At 42.7% G+C, this 25,719-nt stretch overlaps 2 protein-coding genes across 2 annotated transcripts; both read right to left on the bottom strand.

The window, feature by feature from the left end:
• Positions 1-10,279: 10,279 nt before the first annotated feature.
• LOC143728833 (trace amine-associated receptor 4-like) lies at positions 10,280-11,417 on the bottom strand. Its single transcript, XM_077219698.1, has one exon. The coding sequence runs from the start codon at positions 11,312-11,314 to the stop codon at positions 10,280-10,282; it is 1,035 nt and encodes a 344-aa protein (XP_077075813.1). The 5' UTR covers positions 11,315-11,417.
• A 6,758-nt stretch (positions 11,418-18,175) lies between these two features.
• Positions 18,176-19,210, bottom strand: LOC143728850 (trace amine-associated receptor 4-like). Its single transcript, XM_077219722.1, has one exon. It carries the CDS (start codon positions 19,208-19,210, stop codon positions 18,176-18,178), a length of 1,035 nt encoding a protein of 344 aa, XP_077075837.1.
• Between the last annotated feature and the right edge of the window lie 6,509 nt (positions 19,211-25,719).

Below are 25,719 nucleotides of genomic sequence, written 5' to 3' on the forward strand. Positions count from 1 at the left end.
GAGATGGCTATGACTGGATCAGAGCATCACCGAAACGGCAGGTCTTTCCTGGAGTTCCTGGTGTGCAGTGGTTAGTAGGCCTACCTATCAAAATTGGTGTAAGGAAGAGCCACCAGTGAACTGGCTTCAGGGTCATGAGGAGTGTTGTGCAAGTTACTTCCAAACTGTAATACATTCTAGATTACTTGTTACTGTTATTTAATAATAAGTAATTCTTTACTTTACAATATTACTGTCTCAGAATTGTAATGCGTTACATTACTACTGTATTACTTTTGAGTTACTTTCACCAAAATCACTACAGAAGTAGAACTTAACATTCTAAAATGGCAAAAGGTAGGCTACTACAGAGCATTTTACATCCAGTAGAAGGCGATGATGTAGCATAATGACTATGGGCTATCCAGGCTAATAATATAGCATATAATTGGCAAAGTAAAGGCTTAAGACAACTTATCTATGACAAACTCGAAGTAAAGCACATACGTCCTTCTTGTGAATGTACAGTCTTCTGTAATCTTCCCCCATCAGCCGCTTTTCCACTGAACAGCGTGTGCACAGAGGCAGAAATCACTCCTGTAAAACCGAGATTCACTGGACTATGTCACACAATACAAAGGTACACCAGCAAGAGGGAGATGAATGAAATAAATCGCTACACAAATATATCAGAAGCTGTCATTTAGTCTTTATTTATAAACTTGGACACCACACGCGGCTATTGACTGACCACGAACAGGTAATAACGTACTCGCATTTTTCATTCGTTAATGTTTTGCGGTCTTGCTGTTTTTTTGTGTGTTTTTTTTAACAATTACATTTTGGGCTAAAAGTGTGTTGTAACGGAAGCGTTAATGAACATGTACCAAGTAAAATATTACTGAAAATTGATTAGTAATGCCTGACGTTACTGCGTTACAGCAAAAAGTAATACGTTACTGTAATGCATTACTTTTGTAACGCGTTACTCCCAACACTGGTCATAGGTACCCAAGGCTCATTGATGCACGTGGGGAATGAAGACTACCCTTACGCGAAGAAAAAATATTTCCTAATAAATCAATGATCAATATATTAAATGATTTAACGGTATATACAGAATAATATACTGTGTAAATATATTACAATATATTGAATAATACATTAGGAATTGCCGCTTTCAAATAAAAAAAAGTGATAATATATTTTGCCTACTTGTATATCATAATGTAGGTAATTTCATATTCAGTAATTCACAAATAACAAATAGATGTGCATGTGCATATTGAACATATATATTTATACATATATAACATAACTCATGCAGTGGCCGATATACAGTATATACACACCACATATAGACATTTATAATGTAATATATTTCTTATATTTTATAAGTATTCATGTTATAAATGATTAATATTTCCATATATAGCTAGTTAACAATAGTACTTGTACTAAAGTATTTAGCAATGAGATTTTCATTGTGCTGAACAGGTCACAACCGACCAAGTCACACATGTGCAAGTCTCAAGTAAGTCTCAAGTCTTAACCTTCAAGCCTCAAGTAAGTCCCAAGTATTTTTCATGGGCAAGCCAAGTCAAGTCACAGGCTATGTCAAGTCAAGTCAAGTGAAGTCCTGTAGTAGGTCAAGTCAAGTCCAAGTCAAGTCACCTTATTATTGTAATTTTACCTGCAGAATCTGATCTTAATAAAGTGAAAAGACAAGATACAAGTAACTGTCAGTAAATTACAATAATTTAGATTTGCATTGTAAATACTCATGTTCAGTGAAATACATCATGGAATCAAACAGAATTTTAACTTCATAAAATTATTTATTTTTCACCTCTGCCAACAGTGTTTGAAATTTTCAACACTGAGTGCATAAAACAAATAACAGCTTAACATCTAACAGACTCCTCTCTGAACACCTCTCTCTCTCTCAAACACAGTTTATGTAAAACATTAAACTTTGTTACATTTCTCCTCTCTCTCACACACACACTCAGTCTCACACACTCTCTTCTCCTAAACACGCATGGGCGTCAGTTTGGTTTGAAATGGACAGAGGCGCATTCGGATGTGCATTTGGGTACAATGACGCATTCATTCACTTTTCTCTTTCGCGCAGGTCATGTTTTGAAAGATGATGTCCTGTAGCTTACTAATTTAAAGATATAAAAATGTATACAAAAATGTGATGATGTCCGACTTGTTTTATGAAAAAGAAAGCCTTACATTTTCAAAAAGCATTAGACATATGACCCACTATTCTGCTTCATAAGTACCATGTTGACAATATGACAGGATGTGGTTTAATGTAGCCTAAACAATGATTACCAAAATTTCTCTCTCATTGCTCCTCATTACTAGCTACCTCATTATGGACGTTATCTAACATTAAGTGTTTCTGCTTCACATTTTCAGCATTGCAGCGGAGCGGCTGTGGGTTGACTTCCCACGGTTCTCATGGGCTTTATATATAAGTCCTAACATGAAAAAGCGTTATGGTTCCCTTTCAAGGGAACTCGAGCTGCGTTTGAGACGCGGTGGGAACGCTCTGCGTCATTACGTCGTGAAGCACGTGTAAAATCAGTCCAATGGAAGCCCGCTACGACATAGGTGACGTCATAGACCAGGAAACTATAAAGCAACCCTGAAATCAGACCGCGATAGCTTCTGCACCTTCAGCAAGCGCTCTCTGTATATCTGTCCTTGTCTATTTATTGTTGTCTGTCAAGCCCAATATATCTATCATTATTATGGCGAGCAAGCAAGATTATAGACGGTGTGTTGTTCCCTGCCCTCGTTATATACGGGTGGGGACACACACATCAGCTTTGTGTTGCTTGTTTGGGAGTGGAGCATGCTCAGTCAGTCCTCGAGGGGGCTGATTGTGAGCATTGTATGAGTCTATCTATGAAGACGCTCCGCTCTCGCCGATCGTTCTTTGAGGAGGACGGTACGGTTTGCGCTCCCCGCGCGGGTCCCGCTGTTGCCTAGACACGGCGGCGACTCGCATTTTGGGGTTCGAAATCGGATCTGACAGCGTGGGTTGGGACGGGCCCCGCCCTATCTCAGCTTTCACCTGCATATCCAGTGTGCTGCGATTTCCAGTTCTGACGAATTGGTATCATTAGTGTTTTGTTAAGAAAAAGTGAACAAAACAAATAAAAATATTAAGAAAAAGGCAGATGTTTGATTTTTCAATAAATAGGCAGCTCATAACTCTGTTGAATAAAGAGGAGCTTTTAAAAGGAGGCTTTTCTAATGCTGTTGCAAGTTAAATATTTACTGGACAGCTGAACATTATGAGAGTGAAAATAAAAAGAGTTTATTAGATGAAATATATCTAAAAAAACAGGAAAACTCTGTATCTCAGCCTCCTCGTCGGGGACTACTGGTTTTTCCCTATCTCCACACTGAGGTGTCGAGATCGTGGAATAAACCGGTTTCTATTTTATGTGTTTAATACCCAAACGTCTAACTAGAGTAATGTTATGGGTATTAAGTATCATGGTATGACAGTGCCTTGGATTATAGAGACGCTTGCGAGCTTTCTCTCTCCCGAGTCGGCGTCATCATTTTTAATCCCGACGTTACCCACCAGCCATCTTTAATAATAAATAAATTTTATTAGGCAGTACTGGTGGGTAAAGTATTTAAGGACATAGATGAATGTGAGGATGTCAGCATTGACTCTATTCGAGAATATATATATATATATATATATGTTTACATGTATACGTTTTTCTGATATAAAAATAAAGAAAAAGAAAGATAAAAATGTCTGTTCTTCTGGACGCTCCGCTTTCAAGAAAACTAAACCTTTCAGCGGCGTTCCAGAGGTTTCTTCCTCACCAATCTATGTTCCTGAAACTGGCATTGAGTACAAAGAAGAAGACCTGATGCCGAGGCTATCAGGCTTCTAAGGGTGGTCCCCTCCGGGGTAGGGACGGTTTTGAGAAATCGTTTCTCCTCGGCGCCCTCTGGGGTGCGACTCTGTGAGGAGGGTCGCAGCGCTGCCAGTTCGGTTGTTCCCTGCCGGTTCGCCATTCAGGGCACCGAGGTGTCAGCGTCCCCATACGATCCTCCGAGGAGGGTTGTAGAGCAGTCAGTTCGGTCTCCCTGCCGGTTGGCCGTTTCAGTGTGCCGAGGTGCCTGCTTTTTCCTAGGATCCTCCGAGGAGGGTCGTAGTAACTAAGCTAGTTAGAGGTAGGCAAGATCTGAGGACTGTTGTCATCTCTAATAAAGCTTAGACAAGAAGTCCTGTCGAATGAAAAAAAAAAAAAGAAAAAAAAAAAAAAAAAAAGAGGGACGGTTTTGAGAAATCGTTTCTCCTAACGGCACCCTCTGGGGTTCGACTCTCTGAGGAGGGTCGCAGCGCTGCCAGTTCGGTTGTTCCCTGCCGGTTCGCCGCTTCAGGGCGCCGAGGTGTCAGCGTCCCCGTGCAATCCTCTGAGGAGGGTTGTAGAATGGTCAGTTCGGTTGTTCCCTGCCGGTTCGCCGCTTCAGGGCACCGAAATGGTTGTTCAATCAAATCCAGAGGCCAGTCTCGAGAGACTGGTTCCCTTATCGGAATTTCTGGCAGCGTGGAAACTTCTGCCAAATATTTCTCTATGGGTCCAGCACATAATAGAAAAGGGTTACAGAATTCAGCTCGGTTCTCGTCCGCCCAGATTTCAAGGAGTCCTCCCCACGGTGGTGGACTCACAGCAGGCTCTGGTATTGGAGCAAGAAGTATTGAAACTATAGAAAGGGTTTCTCCTCCCAGCAGAGAGTCAGGGTTTTACAGCCGTTACTTCATTGTTCCAAAGAAGGATGGAGGTGCTGCGTCCTATTCTAGACCTGCGCCAGTTAAACAGCAGGGTTCAGAAACTCAAGTTCAGAATGCTTACACTCAAACAGATTGTATCACAGATTCAGTCCGAGGACTGGTTTGTCACAATAGACTTGAAGGACGCGTACTTCCATGTATCTATCCATCCTCATCACAGGAGGTTCCTGAGGTTCGCTTTCGGGGGCGAAGCATACCAATATCGGGTTCTTCCATTTGGCCTAGGTTTATCTCCCCGCACTTTTACAAAACGCGTGGATGCAGCTCTGGCTCCGTTGAGACTCCAGGGCATCCGCGTATTAAATTACATCGACGATTGGTTGATTTTAGCTCAGTCAGAGCAGGTGGCAGTTCAGCATCGAGATGCTGTTCTGTCCCACATAAAGAGTTTGGGGTTGTGGCTAAACACCAAAAAGAGTGTGCTCCTCCCTGCTCAGAGGACCACTTTTCTAGGTGTAATTTGGGATTCGACCACAATGCAGGCACGCCTGTCTTCTGCTCGTATTTCTGCGATTCTCACAGCCGCAAAGAATGTGAAACTAGGCCAGTCACTCACTGTGAAACAGTTTCAGAGACTGTTGGGTCTCATGGCAGCTGCGTCCAACGTTATTACTTTTGGCCTTCTGTACAGGAGACCCCTGCAGTGGTGGCTCAGGACCAAGGGGTTTTCTCCGAGGGGAAATCCGTTCCGCAAGATCAAGGTCACGCGGCTATGCCTTCGTGCCTTGGCCTTGTGGAAGAAACCTTGGTTCCTCGCCCAGGGCCCAGTGTTGGGGGCTCCTTGTCGACGCGTCACGCTTTCGACGGATGCTTCCCTCACGGGATGGGGTGCGGTCATGAGTGGCCGCTCGGCGCAAGGTCTGTGGCAGGACCATCAATGTTCCTGGCACATAAATCGTTTAGAGTTGATGGCGGTATTTCTAGCACTCAAATATTTCCTGCCAGACCTGAGAGGCCATCACGTGTTGGTCCGCACAGACAACACTTCGGTGGTCTCCTATATCAACCATCAGGGGGGTCTGATGTCACGTCACCTTTGCAAATTGGCCCATCAGATCCTCCTATGGGCCCAGGGGAAGTTACTGTCGCTCAAGGCGGTATATATTCCGGGGCGTCAGAATGTGGGAGCAGATATTCTGTCGAGACAGGGGCTGACGCCCGGGGAGTGGAGACTTCACCCAGAAGTGGTGGAGTTCCTGTGGGAAAAGTTCGGTCGTGCTCAGGTAGACCTTTTCGCATCATCAGATTCAACCCATTGTCCTATGTGGTTCTCTCTAACGCACCCAGCTCCTCTCAGTCTGGATGCTATGGTGCAGGTGTGGCCGAGGCTGCACCTGTACGCATTTCCCCCGATATCTTTGCTTCCGGGGGTTCTGGAGAGGGTTCGCTGAGAAGGGGCTTGTCTGCTTCTAGTAGCCCCTTATTGGCCGACCCGAGTTTGGTTCTCGGACTTGGTGTCTCATCTGGACGGCTCCCCCTTGGAGATCCCAATCAGGGTGGACCTCCTGTCTCAGGCCGGGGGCACGATATTTCACCCTCGGCCGGAGTTGTGGAAACTGTGGGCCTGGCCTCTGAGGGGGCCAGGCTCAGGGAGACCGGTCTTTCGACCGATGTTGTAGAAACCATTCTTCAATCCAGAGCTCCTTCCACTAGAAGGCTGTATGCGCTAAAATGGAAACTTTTCACAACGTGGTGTGTTGAACGTCAGTTAGATTCTGTTAACTGCCCTGTTGGTTCAGTTCTTGATTTTCTGCAAGACCGTTTCTCGGCCAGGTTATCTCCTTCCACCCTAAAGGTTTACGTGGCGGCTATATCTGCCTACCACACCCCTCTGGGGGGTACTTCTATTGGGAGAAACCCTCTAATTACTCGCTTTCTCCGTGGTACATTGAGGTTGAGACCTGCACTGCACGCTAGAGCACCGGCTTGGGACTTGGCCATTGTACTCGAGGGTCTGGCTTTAGCTCCCTTCGAGCCCATCGAGGAGGTTTCTGAAAAGTTCCTCACTCTAAAGACTTTATTTCTCCTTGCTATCTCATCTATCAAGAGAATTGGTGATTTACATGCTTTGTCGGTTGCTCCTTCATGTCTGGAATTTGCACCTGGTATGGTGAAGGCATTTCTCTACCCCAGGCCGGGTTATATTCCTAAGGTCCCACTTAATGTTGGGGCCCAATAGTGCTGCAGGCCTTCTATCCTCCACCCTTTAATACCCCTGACCAGGAACAGCTTAACCTGTTATGTCCAGTCCGGGCTTTAGATGCCTACGTTCACAGAGCTGCCCTGTGGCGTAAATCTGAGCAACTATTTGTTTGTTTTGGGTCACTCAAGAGAGGATGCCCTGCATCTAAGCAGGTTATGAGTAAATGGATAGTCGAGGCTATTTCATTGGCTTATGAAGCGGCCGTACAGCCTTCACCTATGGCTGTGCGGGCCCATTCTACTCGGAGTATGGCAGCCTCTATGGCCTTAATTTCGGAAGTTTCCCTTCTTGACGTGTGTAATGCGGCAGGATGGTCCTCTCCACATACATTTGTCAGGTTTTATGACCTTGACCTCTCCACTCCTGGGGCGAGGTTGCTTGCTTCTTAGTGTGCGCAGGACCTCACACAGAACGGGCATTTGTCACTATGGCGTAATGGGTATAGGGTTCCCACCGCGTCTCAAACGCAGCTCGAGTTCCCTTGAAAGGGAACGTCTCAGGTTACGTATGTAACCCTGGTTCCCTGATAGGGAACGAGACGCTGCGTTTGCCTGCCATACTTCCTGCATGCCCTGATCGACTTGCTTCAGGTTTTTCAGAAGCTATCGCGGTCTGATTTCAGGGTTGCTTTATAGTTTCCTGGTCTATGACGTCACCTATGTCGTAGCGGGCTTCCATTGGACTGATTTTACACGTGCTTCACGACGTAATCACGCAGAGCGCTCCCACCGCGTCTCAAACGGAGCGTCTCGTTCCCTATCAGGGAACCAGGGTTACATACGTAACCTGAGACGTTTAATGTACCTAAACAACAATCACCAAATTTCTCTCTCATATTGCTCCTCATAACCACTGAAAACTGTAAAAAAAATCTAACACAAAGTCCAATTATTATGGACGTTAAGTTAAAAGTGGTGGGTTCAAAAAATGTCTCATGACGAAATCTGTTGTGTACGTGTCCCCACCGTCCCCACCGTCCCCACCGAAATCGAAGCCGAAGTGGTTGGTTAAAACTGGTTGGTATCAATTGTTTTTCTGTACAGATCTCGGAGCCTAGGCTGCCTACAGAGACACGTTTTTTTGAGGGTCTGCTTATGGGGCAGGCAGCTAGCGGATCGTTAGGAAAGATTAGATGAATGTGATCATTTATGTTTGGGCCTTTTTTGGGCTTGAAATTATTACATTAGCTAACTACCAACTAGCCAGATAACATTAACAAATTGACAAGCACTTACTGGGCAGAATGGCTCTTCAAATGACGGACGAAATTGGAGTTTGTCGTCTGGCTGTCCGCGATTTTGCATGTCTTGCAAAGCGCTGTTCGTCTTTTTCCATCTTGCGAATAATTTTTGAAGCCGAAAGCGATGACCCTCGGTACCCCTCCGGCTGACATGTTGATGATAGCTAATCTAACTGGGCATGGTGTGCATAAGGTACGAGAGGGTATGACTGATGATAGTGTCGTGATCCAATCATGAAAAGGCTATTCTCAGCCTGGGCTCCAGCTGGATCATTTTAAAAAATAATATGATGTGATTAACACTCAAGTCATTCCAGTCATCGTGTCTCAAGTCAAGTCAAGTCCTGAGTCTAACTTCCAAGTCCGAGTCAAGTCTCAAGTATTTTATGTTTTGTCAAGTCAAGTCATAAGTCATAAAAATAGCGACTCGAGTCGACTCGAGTCCAAGTCACCAAGTCACAAGTCCCCATGTCTGCCACTAGGGGTCGCTAACTAATAACTAATAAACGCTAATAACAAACGCGTAGATTGATGACGCAGTGATAAGCGGAATGAAGGGACTTGCTATCATGCTGATGGATCTAATAATGTTTATGAATGTGTGAAAACATTCATGTTTTTTAACATGACTGCGGAATGAAGCAGGGGGCGATTGCTAATAAGAGACAGATATCAGCGTCACACGAGTCCTGCGGATATAAAGGAATAAGGAATAATTTAATTCCACCAAACTACCCACAAGTTCTAAATTACTACTCACACAGGTCAGTCTATTAGACGAATTAAACTTGTAACGTAACGCAGCACTGTTTCATTTGGTCTAACGTTACACTATCATACTAAACAGCATTTGAGTGTGTTGAAAGTTATAATGTTATTCTATGTGTTAGTTTGTTTACTAGACTAGCAGTAAGCTAGATCAACATTAGAATAACATACTGATCATATTCTAACATTTCTTCATGATAAGCTATATAACATTGATTTGTTTTATGTACATTTGCTCACCTGCTGTGCACATCTGTCACCACTGTTACTATGGCAGTAAACTGAAACCAGGAATAACGCTGATATTATGTCATTGATAGGTGACGAGTTAACAGGGACAGGCACTTTTTAAAGTTGTGAATTTCTCTGAAAACAGAAATTCTTGAAAATTGTTAGGATAATGGAAATATATTGTTGTAAGATATAGATATATAACACATAGCAACAGGTCTCTTGATATTAAGATATCATATTCTTACATAGTGAATTTTTAATGGTATTTAGCCAATGGTCAACCTAACCACAGGCTCTAGTCTTCAGTACAATGGTAACCTCAAAAACTCACACATACCATAAAACCATTTTAAATTCCAAAATAATACAACTTAAATTACTAACATATCTCCCCCTATATGAATATTGAGCAAAGCATGTGAAATAACACTTAATTTGAACATTTACTCTCCTTTAACAGTCAGAAGCAAAGCATGCTGGGAACTAGAAATCTGTTGTAACAACTGATTGTGTACATACATTCACATTTATTTGGGAACATGTATGTGTAATATATGTACACAACAAAGGATAAAGCTTCATGAATATTACATGTAATGCTATTTTTGTCTTCATTTCTAAATATTTTATATGTATCAATATACAGCCATACATAGTCAATGCATATTGCAGTATATTGAAAAATATAAGCAGTAGTTTCCTATATGGAAACGTATTATGTAATATGTCGCATTATATTTTGCTGTATATTCCCATATATTTTTGTTACGTAAGGGGCCTGTCCAGTCATACTTTAGTTTTTGTATCTGAATCAAAATAGCACACTTCCCTTTTTCGATATTTCAGTCTCGTCCTGTTTAATTTTAAGACAATACTGTCTAATATTTGGGATAGTTCCCAAATTAATTATATGTAATGTAATTATTAATATGTCTAAATTAATAAACAAAGTTACAATTATTTATTCATGGATGGACAAGCATTAAAAGATGCATAAAAGGCAATATGATCATATTCATTCAAGTATCAAGGTGTTTGAGCTATTGAAGCCACAAATATAAGTGGATATGAGAATCTTAAAGGCTTTCTGAAAACGTGGATAGAAAAAACCATAGATCAATGGGTTGCAAGTGGAGTTAAAGTATCCAAACCAAACCAAAGCATCAAAAACATCAACAGGAGTCACAAAATTGAGGAAAGGATCAACAGCAGTTGCAGTAAAAAAAGGCAGCCAGCAGATGCAAAAAACACCCATGACAATGGCCAGAGTTTTTGCTGCTTTTCCTTCTCTTTGTGCAGAGCTTTGGCTCTTCAATCCTCCTGCTGCTACCACAGTCACTCTTTCTGACATTACCTTTGCATGTTTTCTTGCAACATGGAAGATTTTCATATACAGAGAGCTCATGATTGCCACAGGGAGGAAGAATGTGAGAAGTGAGCAAATAAGAGCCCACTGTTTGTTAAAAAACAGAACACAACTTCCCACACAGTAAACCTGTATGATAAATGACTCCAAGCCAATTGTGTTCACCCCTGAAAACACAATAGAAAAGCTGTAGAGAAATGAAAACAGCCATGTGAAGGTAGTAAATAGACTCACAATGTTGTTTGTGACCCTTATTTTGTACCTTAAAGGATCACAAATGGCCCAGTACCTGTCAACAGATATTAAACTGAGATGTATTTTAGAAGAAATGCTTAAAGTCATGTCCAAACTAGAATGCACTTTACAAACAAAATCTCCCAGATACCAGCAGCCTTCAACAGATCGCACCATGCTGTACGGCATGACCAAAGAGCCCAGTAGACAATCACTAGCAGCCAGACCGCAAACGATCAGATGAGTTGGAGACTGTAGATGTTTGAAGTGAGAGATAGAGATGATGATCAGCAGGTTCCCAAAAACTGTAATGAGGATCATCAGCACCATGAAAACATACAATGCCACTTTAAGGACAGTAAGACGATGAGCTCTTGGACAGGAGTCCGGCAGGAGTGGATAGCAGAGAAGCACATTCTCAGAGTAAATGTCAGTTTCATTTGAGGTCATTACGAAGATATAAACTGATATGCAGGATCAAAACACAATATTTTCTTTGTAAATGTAAAAAAAAAAAAAAATCACACAGATATCGTTGAAACTCTGAAGTGAATCAGACAGTCAGATGGAGAACAACAAAGAAAATATACAGTACATGCACTTAAGGAACTACACAGTCTATGGATTCAGCAGCTCAGTTTGAGCTATATATACAGTATACTCAGGTTCCAAAACAGGCAACGCCCCGACCCTCATAAACATATTTGAATATGATAACAATGGTGCTGTAACTAATCGTGGTACATGAGGGGTGCCAGGTGGCCACAAAATGACAATATATTTATCTATCTATAATTCTCTGTTTTATTTTTTTTATTTCCCACCTAGGAGTGAGCACACCACAAATTTAGCCCATGAGCAAACGAAAAAGGGCAAAAACTGAGGTGAGAGATATAAAAGACCAGATAATATCTTAGTTTATCTCAAAATCAGTTTCATCAGTATGACTCGGAACTACTGTACTATTCAGTGGGATTTAGTTTATTTACGTGTTTAAACTGGAATGAAAATTTATTATCATGTAGACACGTAATTTCTAAATGTCCATATGATATATGCTGATATACTTTTAATCATTTTCTCTTATTTTAATTTAGTAGAATGTAAGTTTTGACTACATAATTTTCTTTGGCTATAGAGTGTTGCGGTGAATGTCGCCTGGGGTCTGTGCAAGCCAGCACAGTCCCCTTCCAGTCCCAAGCCCGGGTAAAGACGTCAGACGTCAGGAAGAGCATCCAGCCCATAAAAACCTATGCCACAGTTAATCATGCCAGATTTTCGATGACAACTAGATCATGCTAGGACGTCCCCCATGTTAAGCGACGTGCCGTGGCAAAATGCCCTTGACGCTGTGAGAAGTAAGCGAGCGAGGCAGACAACACTTAGAGTGGCAACCCTGAATATCGGGACGCTCACTGGAAAGAGCAGAGAGATAGCAGATATGATGCAGAGGAGGAACATCGATATCCTCTGGCTTCAAGAGACAAGATGGAAAAGAGGGACGTCAGGAGGAAAAGCAAGCAATCTAGGAGAAGTGTACAAATTGTACTACAGTGGAGGGCTAAGACCACTGAACGACATGGGAATATGCTTGAGTGAGGAATGGCAGAATAAAGTGATAGAAACAATTAAGAAATCAGACAGAATAATGGCAATGAGGCTGGTAACACAGGACAAGACGTATAACAGCGTGTGCACCACAACAGGTATGTGAGGAGGAAGAGAAACAGAGATTCTGGAACCAACTGGCACAGACACAGAAGAACTTATCCTGGCAGGAGACCTAAACTGACATGTTGGCACAGATAGAGAGGAGTATGTAAGATGGCACGGAGGAAAGACAAGAAAGCAGAGAAATGAAGAAAGAAAGACAACATTGGACTTTAGGAGAACAGACCTTGCGTTAGTGAACACCTTCTTCGCCCATGGAGAAGAGCAGACCCACACACTCAAGAGCGGACCAAATCAAACCGTGATTAACTTCATAACTGTGAGAAGAGAAAACCTGAGTACCATTAAAAATTGCAAAGTGATACCCGGAGCCAATAGCACCACAACACTGACTACTAGTCATGGACATGTGTGTACGGCAGAGGAAAAGGAAAAGAACAAAGAAAACAAACTGGTGGAAACTAAAGACAGAGAAGGGCGATGAACTGACAGCGAAGTTATCAGAGATGTTAGAGGAGAAGATGACCGATGGCGATTTGAGATGGGAGGACACGTATCACAAGGTAATGGAAATGGCAAAGGAGGTACTTGGAGAGAGTATCTGGAGAAAGAGTGGAGGAACGATGGTGGAGGAACGAAGAGGTACAAGTAGCGGTGAAGAACAAAAAGGAAGCATTCAAGCTGTGTAAAAGAACTAGAGACGAGCAGGATAGGGAGGGAGGAGTATCCCAATCTGAACAAGATATCAAAATTAGAAGTAGCTAAGCCAAAAGAAAAAGCATATTAACAGCTTTATAGAGATCAAAGAGAATGGGCCGAAGAAGATCTACAAACTGGCAAAGACTAGACAGAGGAGGGCAAAGGACATCGATCGGCTAAACTTCGTTAAGGAAAAGGAATAGGATAAGGAAAGATCATGTGCGAAGATGTCAAGATCAAGGAGAGGTGGAAAGAGTACTTCAACACCCTACTGAATACAAAGAATAACAGATATGAACTGCCACAGACATATTCTAGTTCAAGGACTGATTGAGAACATTACAGACGCAGAGGTTAGCTTACAACTAGAAAAGATAGCAGCTAACTAGGCACGAGGACCAGATGAACTCCCGATTGAGCTAGTAAAAATGCTGAAAGGAACAGGGATTAAATGGATGACATCTTGTTTGAAGGCAGGCATACTATCTGAATGGAGGAAAAGCAAGATCACACCCATATACAAGGAGAAAGGAGACCCCCTAAGCTGTGGAAATTACAGAGAAAGTAAGCTCCTCACCCACTCTCTCAAGCTATTGCAGAGGGTAATAGAAGCGAGAATAAGATGCATAGTCCAGATCAGCGACAACCAATATGGATTCCAGAAAGGAAAAAAGCTGGAGCTCTCTCAGGTGTGTCAGGACCTCCGCAACATGGTGGCGATGTTCGGCCAGGCTATGGGAGTAAATAAGAATGTTGTCTATGTAGAGGGAGAAACTCCCGGAGCACCTCATGCATGAAATCCTGGAATACGGAGGTGGCCCGTAGCACACGCGATCCTGATGGCACTACGTCATTTATCCACATACGATACTTCCCTTCTGTTATTTCCTCCGGACATATCACTTATACTCATTTGTTTGTTTTATGTATTATTATTAAATTGTGTGTTATATGTTGGTGGAACCGGGTTGCTGGGAGCTGCGCCGGCAAACTTGAGCTCAGGTAGGGTGAGTGGTTATGATGTCATGGTTATAACGCCCACTATGGCGCAGTGGACCGGTACTCGGTGAAACCATGTTGTGTCTATGCGGGGTACCCAAGTTTTAGGTTAAAAGACAAACAGTAATTTGAGTTATGGTTGTCTTGTTTATTGTGTTACGTTTATTGAAATTAGTTTGTATAAAGATTTTTTTGTTGTTGTTATAACCACCTTATAACAGTCCAGTAATTGTAGAAGTAATAGAAGTAATTATTGGAACTATCGGGCATACGACCTTTTCATACCACCTTACTCTGAAGAGTGCTACGGGTTGAGCCATCATTTTTATTCATTTTTTTTGGACTGTAACACGTCCGCAGTAGACTCGAGGTGACCCAGTTGGGCCAGCCAAAGGTCTATTGCATTACAGATGGGTTCAGAATGTAATTGGCTAATGCGATGTTGAAGGGGTCCGACACCGTGATGGACACAGTTCTTGCTTAATGGTCTTCCTGTCACCGACTGGCCTTGTAGGAAGATGGAGTGGACGATTTCGGGAGGCGGAGTTGGCGGCAGAGGCTACCAGAGATGAAGTTCTCGGCTGACCCAGAGTCGAGGAGGGCGTGAACTGAAATACACACATCACAAGCAGTAAGGGTTACAATTTTAGTGAGTGGTTTAAAAATGAACAGCAGGTGCAGAAACAAAACTCACCATTAGTCATGGAGGATGGATTTGGGAGACTGCAATTGCATGCCCCCCAGCACAGACACAGACCCTGGGTCAGCCACCTCTGCCACTCTGTGTGTGTCAGACGCGTTGTATCCACCTGTATTGGCTCATAAACTGCCTCTGGAGCACTAGCGCACTCTGGCTAACGAAGGAAACGGGAGGATTGCTGGCCCTGGTTGTCCTCCATACACGACTGTATATGATTGGCTGTGCGGATGGAGAGTTGAATGAATTGTTCAAGGCTGATGGAATCACAGTATGCAGTGAGATGCAGCCGGAAACTGGGTTTGAGTCCCTGCCTGAAAGTCGTGAGGAGCGAACGCTTATTCCAGCCACTAGCTGCAGCAAGGTTTCTGGAACGAAGTGCATAGTAATTTATGGGCATGTTACCTTGGCGAAGATGATGCAGTTGGTCGCTGACAGAGATATCACCAGGAGATTTGCCAAACACTTCACGAAAGTGATTTATGAAACTATTTAGAGACTTTTTTAGTGGACCTTGTTCACCTCCAGAGCCCCCACCATTCCTCCCTCAGTCGAATTGTTATTGGGTGAGGTTGTGCATTGCCCGGGGGGTGTTCTGTCACAGTCTGCTTACTTGTCTTCGTTTTCATTAATTTTTCATTTGTATTTCCCTGGTTACCTGTTTTCCAATTTCCCGCTCTTCATTTTTACTCTGTTTATTGATTAATTAGTTCTCATCTGTTGGCATTGAGTTCCTCACCCTGTGTGTTTAAGCTCTTCAGTTTCTTCAGTTCATTATCTGGTATTGTTGTGTTCTAGACGCTGTTTCATTTATGTTTTTCTCTATTGGAGTTTACTTTCTTTAATAAAAGGACTTATTTTTTGTCATCGGACTGTAAACGTGACTGTCATAATAGACCAATGACAACTGGAAGCAATCGCGAGTAAACTCTTTTAATTAATGAAGAAAATGTCACAAAACAGATAGAACAGTACAAGCCGATGGTAGTGGGTGGTGCAGGGACTTCGATGGTCAGACTAGTGAAAGTGCCGTGATGAGACGATGGTGAGAAGACAATCCACAAGGTGACGAACTCCAGAACGACGAACAACGGGAACACTGGGCAGGAACACGAAGACTTGAAACACCAACACCGACGACATCAAACAACGATCTGACAAAGATGAGAACACAACGGTGAGCATATAAAGCGTGGTGAGAGTGTCTGCAGCTGGTGATGTAATGATGATCAGCTGGAGCGGATTAGGTAATCACATACACTCACGCCCACTACACACGTGCACTCATACAACAACATAAACACGAGACTAGAAGGGACAGAGAATGTGTCTACCGTGACAGTGACACACTTCATAATTCAAAAGTCTAAATATTATCCAAATGTTATTTTTAATGTGATGACCAAAAAACGTTTTTGAATATCCTTCAAAGGTTGTCCCCATTTGTAAAACTAAGTTTCACGATGTATAGGAAAACTAATACTTGGTGAAAAACAAACACTTGTATTTTACAATTAAAAAATACACTAAATTAACACTACAACCAGTAAATGGCCATTCCATTTGGGACAGGGCCAATAGTAGATTGTAACTGCACTATTTACACTTGAGATACATTTCGCACAGTTTAGGGACAAGTTGAAGATTTCAAAACTAGATTTATTTGATGCAGATGATAGCTATTTTGAGACAGATAATATCAAACAATTAGTTATATATATTTTGGATAGCAACAGTAGGCCAAAAAAATCTTGTAGGTCTGGATTTCCCTCATCATGAGATGGCATTTTATTGATTGCAAAAGTGAGATGACTGTGATGCGCACAGGAAGGAGCAGGAATATCCTTGTGAGGAGTGTCTCTCTCACTATTAACAGAAAAAACAGAAAAAAAGTAGTTGTGCAATCAATGCCCGAGTGCTACGTGAAATTTGATTTCTTGTCTCTTTTAAGAAAAGAAGCTTGTGATATCATTTCATATTAAATGCTTCAGAACTGCACAGCACACAGCACATCCTTACTATACATTAATAATCCAAGCAGATGTTCCAGAGGTTTATATTTTAGTTTTATCATTTTAAGCATAAATATTTGATTCATGTGAATCTGGTATGTCACATTGTAACACATGATAACCCTCTGTATTGGTTAGAAAATAACTAATTGGTAACATTTAAATGACTAATACTTGATACTCTTAAATATTTTACTTAATAGGCTATACGTATATTAAGGCATTTTCAATTGCAGATTTTACTTATTCATTTATGCACAATTTAACATTAAACCCCATCTTCTCTTTAGTTGTCATGTTAGATGTTAACAATGGATAAACCTGTCCATCTCGGTTAGTCTAGTGTATCTCTCCCACACAAGTATTTTGATCAAATATGGCAGATAAATAAAAAATAAAACAAATCAAATGTTATTTATGCTACTAATTGCATAAAACCTGAATGAAAGCTTTTTCAATAGAAGTATTTCAATATTGTAGTAACTACTCTATTTGTGTTGGCACACAATCATCAGAAACTTTGCAAAGAAAAATAATTATATAAAAAAATATTTTTTAAATTATATTTACGGAAAAAAATGGTAAATAACTATTAAGATCTCTCTCTCTCTCTCTCTCTCTCTCTCTCTCTCTCTCTCTCTCTCTCTCTCTCTCTCTCTCTCTCTCTCTCTCTCTCTCTAAGAAAGTGCATGAGTCCATATTACAATTTTGAGTGATCTGTTATAAGAGGCTACTGTCAAAGTTATACAGGTGAAACTCGAAAAATTAGAATATCGTGCAACAGTTCATGTATTTCAGTAATTCAAATTAAATGGTGAAACTAATATATTTAGTATATATAACTATATACATATGCATGATTATACTTTTCAGAGGGCCGACATTTCTGTATTTAAAATCCTTTTTTTTAAAATTGATTTCATGTAATATTCAAATTTTCTGAGATTTTGAATTTGGTTTATTTCAGAATTGTGCATATGCAAATAACAGTTAGCTAAAAAAATTTAAACAATGTAATCAATTAAGGCATTCAATTATTTCATTATTGTCCTGATTCAATCCAATTCAAGACATTACTGTTTAACATTTGGGATGGTTAGAGGAAAATGCATGCCAGATATAATAATTTATTTCAATAGCATTAACATGTTTACATTTAATAAACAAAGTTAACATTATTTATTCATGGATGGACTAGCATTAAAAGATGCATAAAAGTAAATATGATAATATTCATTCAAGTGTCAAGGTGTTTGAGCTATTGAAGCCACATATATAAGTGGATATGAGAATTTTAAAGGCTTTCTGAAAACGTGTATAGAAAAAACCATAGATCAATGGGTTACAAGTGGAGTTAAAGTATCCAAACCAAACCAAAGCATCAAAAACATCCCCAGGAGTCACAAAATTGAGGAAAGGATCAACAGCAGTGGCAGTAAAAAAAGGCAGCCAGCAGATGTAAAAAACACCCATGACAATGGCCAGAGTTTTTGCTGCTTTTCCTTCTCTTTGTGCAGAGCTTTGGCTCTTCAGTCCTCCTGCTGCCACCACAGTCACTCTTTCTGAAATTACCTTTGCATGTTTTCTTGCAACATGGAATATTTTCATATACAGAGAGCTCATGATTGTCCCAGGGAGGAAGAATGTGAGAAGTGAGCAAATAAGAGCCCACTGTTTGTTAAAAAACAGAACACAACTTCCCACACAGTAAACCTGCATGATAAACGACTCCAAGCCAAATTTGTTCACCCCTGAAAACACAATAGAAAAACTGTAGAGAAATGAAAACAGCCACGTGAAGGAAGTAAATACAGTCACAATGTTGTTTGTGACCCTTATTTTGTACCTTAAAGGATCACAAATGGCCCAGTACCTGTCAATAGATATTAAACTGAGATGTATTAAAGAAGAAATGCTGAAAGTCATGTCCAAACTAGAATGCACTTTACACACAAAATCTCCCAGATACCAGCAGCCTTCAACAGATCGCACCATGCTGTACGGCATGACCAAAGAGCCCAGCAGACAATCACTGGCAGCCAGAGAGCGAACGATCAGATGAGTTGGAGACTGTAGATGTTTGAAGTGAGAGATAGAGATGATGATCAGCAGGTTCCCAAAAACTGTTGTGAGGATCATAAGCACCATGAAAACATACAATGCCACTTTAAGGACAGTATGGCGATGAGCTCTTGGACAGGAGTCCGACAGGAGTGGATAGCAGAGAAGCACATTCTCAGAGTAAATGTCAGTTTCATTTGAGGTCATTACAAAGATATAAACTGATATGCAGGATCAAAACACAATATTTCCTTTGTAAATGTAGAAAATAAAATCACACAGATATCGTTGAACCTTTGAGGGGAATCAGACACAGTGAGATAGAGACCAAAAAACAAAGAAAATATACAGTACATGCACATAAGGAACTAGTCTATGGATTCAGCAGCTCAGTTTGAGCTATATATACAGTATACTCAGGTTCCAAAACAGGCAACGCCCCGACCCTCATAAACATATTTGAATATGCTAACAATGGTGTAGTAACTAATCGTGGTACATGAGGCGCCTCCAGGTGGCCACAAAATTACAATGAATCAATGAATCAATGAATCAATGAATCTATCTATCTATCTATCTATCTATCTATCTATCTATCTATCTATCTATCTATCTATCTATCTATCTATCTATCTATCTATCTATCTATCTATCTATCTATCTATCTATCTATCCTTACACTATGACTCAGAAATACTGTTCTATTCAGTGGGATTTTAATCATTTATATGTTTGAACTGGAATGAGAATTTGTATATATTAACATGAAACCACATTGTAATTTCTAAATGTCAATATGATATTTGCTGGTATGCTTTTAATAATTTCCCCCTCTTTTAATTTACAGTATTAGAATGCAAGTTTTGACTACATAATTTTCTTTGGCTATAGAGTGCTGCAGTGATGACATATTTTTGTAGGCCAACCCAGAAGTTCGCATCACCCTTATTCAATATATTATAAATTTACCCTTATATATATAGACAAAAACCCAATAGAATTTTTCCATTGGCTTTTGGATTATTATAGAAAATAAGCTCTGTGACAACTAAAAGTGAATGATTCTTACATGTATTGTTTATAATGATAATCTTCACAAATTAACCCAACTTTTATGAATTTTGAAGCCTATACAATCAGTATGTCAAAAGCTAAAAGTAGGCTATAAACAAACTACATGGTCACATGACTTTAGCACCATCACAAAGCTTTCAAGTTCCAACAACTTTTTTAACGTCTTAATTTAAAAACATTTTACCTGAAAGTTTGAGTTATAATAGTTTGTAAGAGCACAATTATAAACACAAGAAGGCTGTGAAAGTGGACTAGTAAGTAGATGAGTTTTCCAATGTTCGGCTGTTGATGATTAATTTACAACCTCTGTAGTCTCATTTAGACACTTGTTATCAACTACCTTTTACAAGACAAGTAAGGGTATTACTGATGTATTTTATGTCATAGTATAAAACATACCATAATTAAATATTAAATATTGTTGTTTAAACCCTCCATATGTTTGAATGTAGACTGACTTCATCAAGGCGCATATAAGCTGTGCTGGTTTTAACGTTTGACAAGGAGACCCAACTTTAAATCCTGATCAAGCCTCAAATCCATTTGCATCACTTACAACAAAACTAGAACAAATCCTTAAAAATATACTATGTTGAAAACGTCTCGGGTTATGACTATAACCCTTGTTCCCTGAGAAGGGAACGAGACACTGCGTCGAGAATCGACACTTTGGGGACGCTCCCTTAGCGTGCGCCTCTGAAGTAAGAATGAAACTAATCCAATCCTGATTGGTGTTGCGTCGTTATGTAACATGTGACGGCATAACCGGATGCATAAAAGTGACGCTGACACACACACACATCAGCTCCGCGATGAAGCAAGACGCTCTAAGGCCTCGAGGGGCGTGGCAGGACGACGCAGTGTCTCGTTCCCTTCTCAGGGAACAAGGGTTATAGTCATAACCCGAGACGTTCCCTTTCGAGGGAACTCAACACTGCGTCGAGAATCGACACTTTGGGGAACGAATGCCCACTAAGCCACGCACGGAAAACAGGCCTGCCCCGGAGTGAAACTGATTCAGGCACTCAGCTAGGACAAGAACACGTGTGCGCCAAGCGTACTAGGGAGGTGCAGACTATAGAACCTAACAAATGTGTGTGGGATAGCCCAACCGGCTGCCTCACAGATCTCCTTGATGGGAACTCCCGAAAGGAGGGCCCTAGAGGACGCCATGCCTCTAGTAGAATGAGCCCTAACGGCCAAAGTTGAAGGGAAATTCCGCACCTTGTAGGCCTACTTATGGTTTGTATAGCCATAGCAAGAAGAGGACCTCTCAAGGTAATACTCGGAACTCTGACTGGCAGAGCAAGGAACCTCTCCTTTTCTGCCGACACATGAGGTGGAGGATGAAATACTTGCAGGACCATGGACCTAGCCATGATAAATTGCAGTTAAGGCACATAGCTGGGTCTCGGATGCAGGATGGCCTTAACTCCGCCGGGGTCACACCCCAAGCAAACTGGCGATAATCAGGGGCTTGGAGATCTCCCAGTCTCTTTAAAGAAATAGCTAAGAGAAAGGCTATCTTGAACGTGAGGTCCTTGGTGAAGCCGTCTGGAGGTATTCGAAGGGAGCCAGGGATAGCCCTTCGAGAACCACCGCCAGGTCCCATGAAGGAACCCTGGACCTGACTGTCGGTCTCATCCTCCAATATTATGGAGAAATAGTATGACCAGTTGGTGCCTCCCTAAAGGCCCAACATTTAGTGGTGCATGGAACGCCGCAATGGCAGCCACGTACACCCTACGTGTGGAAGGGTAGAGATTCGCAGAGAAACAATCTTGAAGAAACTCCAGAACTGAAGCCATTGGGCAGTTAACTGGGTCTAACTCAAGTTCTCTACACCAAGTAGAAAAATATTTCACTTGAGGCCATATAATCTCCTAGTAGACAAAGCCCTAGAGATATGTATGGTTTCGACCACCCCAGATGATAGACCAGCATCTAGGTACTGAGCCCCCTCAGAGGCCAGACCCACAATTTCCACAGCTCTGGATGAGGATGGAATATAGTGCCCTCCGCCTGAGACAACAGACCCCTCCTCAGAGGAATCTGCCATGGCGGAGCTATCAGGGGTGAAATTAAGTCTGAAAACCATACTCGGGCTGGCCAAAACAGGGCTATCAGAAGAAGACTGATGCCCTCCTGACGGACCCTCTCCAGGACCCCCGGGAGCAGAGCGATCGGGGAGAAAAGCGTACAGGCGAAGCCTCGGCCAGGCCTGTACCATGGCATCCAACCCCAGCGGGGCTGGATGAGTGAGGGAGAACCAAAGTGGACAGTGGGATGGACGTCCCTCGAGACGCAAACAGATCCACTTCCACTGGTCCAAACCTCTGCCATATGAACTCCACCACCTCTGGATGGAGTCTCCATTCCCCGGGCCTCAGCCCCTGCCTCGACAGGATGTCCGCTCCCTGATTCATATCCCCCGGGACATATATTGCTCTTATAGATAATATTTTCCCTTGGGGTCATAAAATGATCTGATGCGCCAATCTGGATAGAGGGCGCGATCTGAGTGTTCTTTGTCGGTTTAGATAAGCTACCACTGATACGTGGTAACCTTTGATGTCTGTGAGGAAGCTCCTCAGAGCCCTGAACACAGCCAACATCTCTAGGCAATTTATATGCCAAGAATGATGATGGTCCTGCCACAGACCCCTGGCAAAGCGGCCGTCCGAGACAGCGCCCCAGCCAGCGAGGGAAGCGTCTGTCGAAACAGTTTCCCGGGGACATGACGCCCCTACCACTAGCACTTGGGACAAGAACCAAGGTTTCTTCCATATTAATAGGGAACGAAGGCATCTGCGCGTAACCTTTATTATATGGAACGGATTCCCCTTGGGGAAAAACCCCTTGGCTTTGAGCCACCACTGAAGGGGCCTCATGTGAAACAGGCCCAAAGGAATTATGTTGGATGCCGCTGTTATGAGGCCCAGCAGTCTTTGAAATTGCTTTACAGTGATGGCCTGGCCTAGCTTTATCCCGGACACCATGGCCAGGATGGATTCGATTCGAGCGGGAGACATACATGCCCTTATCGTAACCGAATTCTATACCACGCCCAGAAGAGTAGTCTTCTGAGCTGGGTCCAACAAATTTTTCTTAGTGTTGAGCCTCAACCCCCGGTTCTGAATGTGGCCAAGGACGACATCTCGATGCCGATCTGCCATTTCTCGAGACTGGGCCAATATGAGCCAGTCGCCGATGTAATTCAGTATACGGATGCCCTGAAGCCTCAGTGGAGCCAGAGCCGCATCCATACACTTTGTGAACGTGTGGGGAGAGAGTGCTAGGCCGAATGGAAGAACCCGATATTGGTATGCTTCGCCCCCGAAAGCAACCTCAGGAACCTCCTGTGACATGGAAGGATGGAGACATGAAATAAGAGTCTTTTAGATCCATCGTGACAAACCAGTCCTCGGATCTGATATGGCTCAAGATAATGGGAATAGTAAGCATTTTGAACCTGAATCTCCTCAAAGAACGATTCATAACCCGACTCTTGTTCCATAACCCGAGCCTGTTCTGGAATCACTGCAGTCTGTACCACCCCAGCAAACTAGGCAGGTCGGGCACCGAACTGCAATCTGTACCCATAGAGATATATTCGGAAGGCGTTGCCATTCTTCTACAAAATCTACTAAAGGAACCAGCCCCTCGAGACTGGCCTCGGGTGTTTTCCGAGCACTATTCTCGACTTCCTGAAGCGGAGGACCGGCAGGATAAAAGTCGATACAGATTTTCTGACCTAAGAGGTCCTACAATTAGGACAGCCCTAAGAGGTCCTACAATTAGGACCTCTTCGCCTGAAGGACGGCCCTCAGGTCACCCTTCTGGCTGGAGGACTTCGGTTGAGAGTGCTTCCTCTGTTTGCCAAACTCCCGCAGGAGGGCCTCTAGAGGCAACGCTCTCTTTTTTTTTTTTTTTGCTTCCTGAAACCTGTCAACGACTGTAGTGACAGCGTTGGAAAACAGGCCAGAAGGAGATAGCGGAGCGGCCAACAGGAAATATTTGCCTCACTTAGATCTTTAAGAAGATCGGCCTGGTACGCCTGCAAAATCGTCCTAGAGTGCAGGCACGCACCATCCTGACCTTTTCTTTTCTAAATATTTTACCAAAGGAACCAGGCTCTCGAGCCTGGCTTCGGGTATTAATCGGGATTCGTTCTCGACCCCCTGAAGCGGGTTTCCGGAAGGGCTGGACCGAAAAAGATTCTCGATTGGCGAACGCGAATGCTGCCTGGCCGCAAAAATGTGGGGCGGACAGTGCAGCCTGCGTTCGCTGGAAACCGATGTGTCCCGAAACGTTTTTAACGGCGGAAGAGCAGCATCGATTTCCTGCACCATATAAGCCCAGCCAACCAGTGCAGAGGTGTCCCTGCACGGTTTGTTGGGCAGCGCCGGGGCTTAAAGTGAAGATGCCGGATCAGGAGAAAGATAGCACGCTAAAGCTTCCTCCATCTGCGGCAACTTGCCATAACCCGACTCTCTCGCACCCACCACATTCGAATAAACATATAATGAATGTGGTGAGATACCTAAAGAATGGGGTTTTTCCCAGGATCTACACATATATATTTATATTTTTATAAAGATCTGGGAAAAACAGTAAGCCCCGGCTCTGAGGTTGTGAACGGTGCTGCAGGAATCTCTCGTCTAGTTCATTTTGACGGGGATCATCCTGCTTATTTTGTGGCCAGCTCATATATTTTATATATATAAATATATTTATTTATATATTTATTTAGTCTGGCCACCGCACGCATCACAACCTCCACGAGCTCTACATAAGCAGAAACATAAGCCGGCGAGTGTGACTCATGTTGCTCGTTCCCGATGCTGAGCTCATCTACTTCCTTATAAACAGATAGCTCGAGCACTGGGCACTCGTCAAGGGCAGAAGAAGCCGCATCGCGGGCTTCTGCGTCGTGAACGAGTGTCATAGAATCTGCGAATGATGAGAGAAAAGGTGCCTCAGCAGTCTCGTTCTCATCCGCGAGATCCTTCTGTGATCTCCACGATCTAAGCCGTCGCGCCGCCTCAATGGACGCGGGACCCGAAGCGCGGGGATCGTGAGCCTGGCCATCATCAGGAAATAATATAGCCAAGCGGGAGCGCAGCACTCTAATAGGAAGTGCTTCACAGTGTGCACAGGCAGCCCTCTCGAGAGCTGACAGTGCGTGCTGCGCCCCTAAACAATACACACACACACAGCTGATGCGTGTCCCCACCCGTGGCATATATATTATCTTGGGCAGGGGTGCACACACTTAGTGTATTGTTCACTCGCCATAATACAGAGCTTTGCACAGACAAACAACACCAAATAAGACAGACAGTTTCACAGAGAGCGCTTGCTGAAGAGCTAAAGCTGATGTGTGTGTGTGTCAGCGTCACTTTTATGCATCCGGTTATGCCGTCACATGTTACATCACGACGCAACACCAATCAGGATTGGATTAGTTTCATTCTTACTTCAGAGGCGCACGCTAAGGGAGCGTCCCCAAAGTGTCAATTCTCTACACAGTGTTGAGTTCCCTCGAAAGGGAACCATAGTTCAGGCATGAAACTCTAATAAACGCCGATTGGTTCTTTCAACGCCGCAGCACCAGCCAATCAGAAGTACTTCCAATCCAT

Source organism: Siphateles boraxobius, unplaced genomic scaffold (assembly GCF_051911475.1).
Source record: "Siphateles boraxobius isolate OS27281-9 unplaced genomic scaffold, OSU_SipBor_1 8, whole genome shotgun sequence".
NCBI classification, from domain to species: Eukaryota; Metazoa; Chordata; class Actinopteri; order Cypriniformes; family Leuciscidae; genus Siphateles; species Siphateles boraxobius.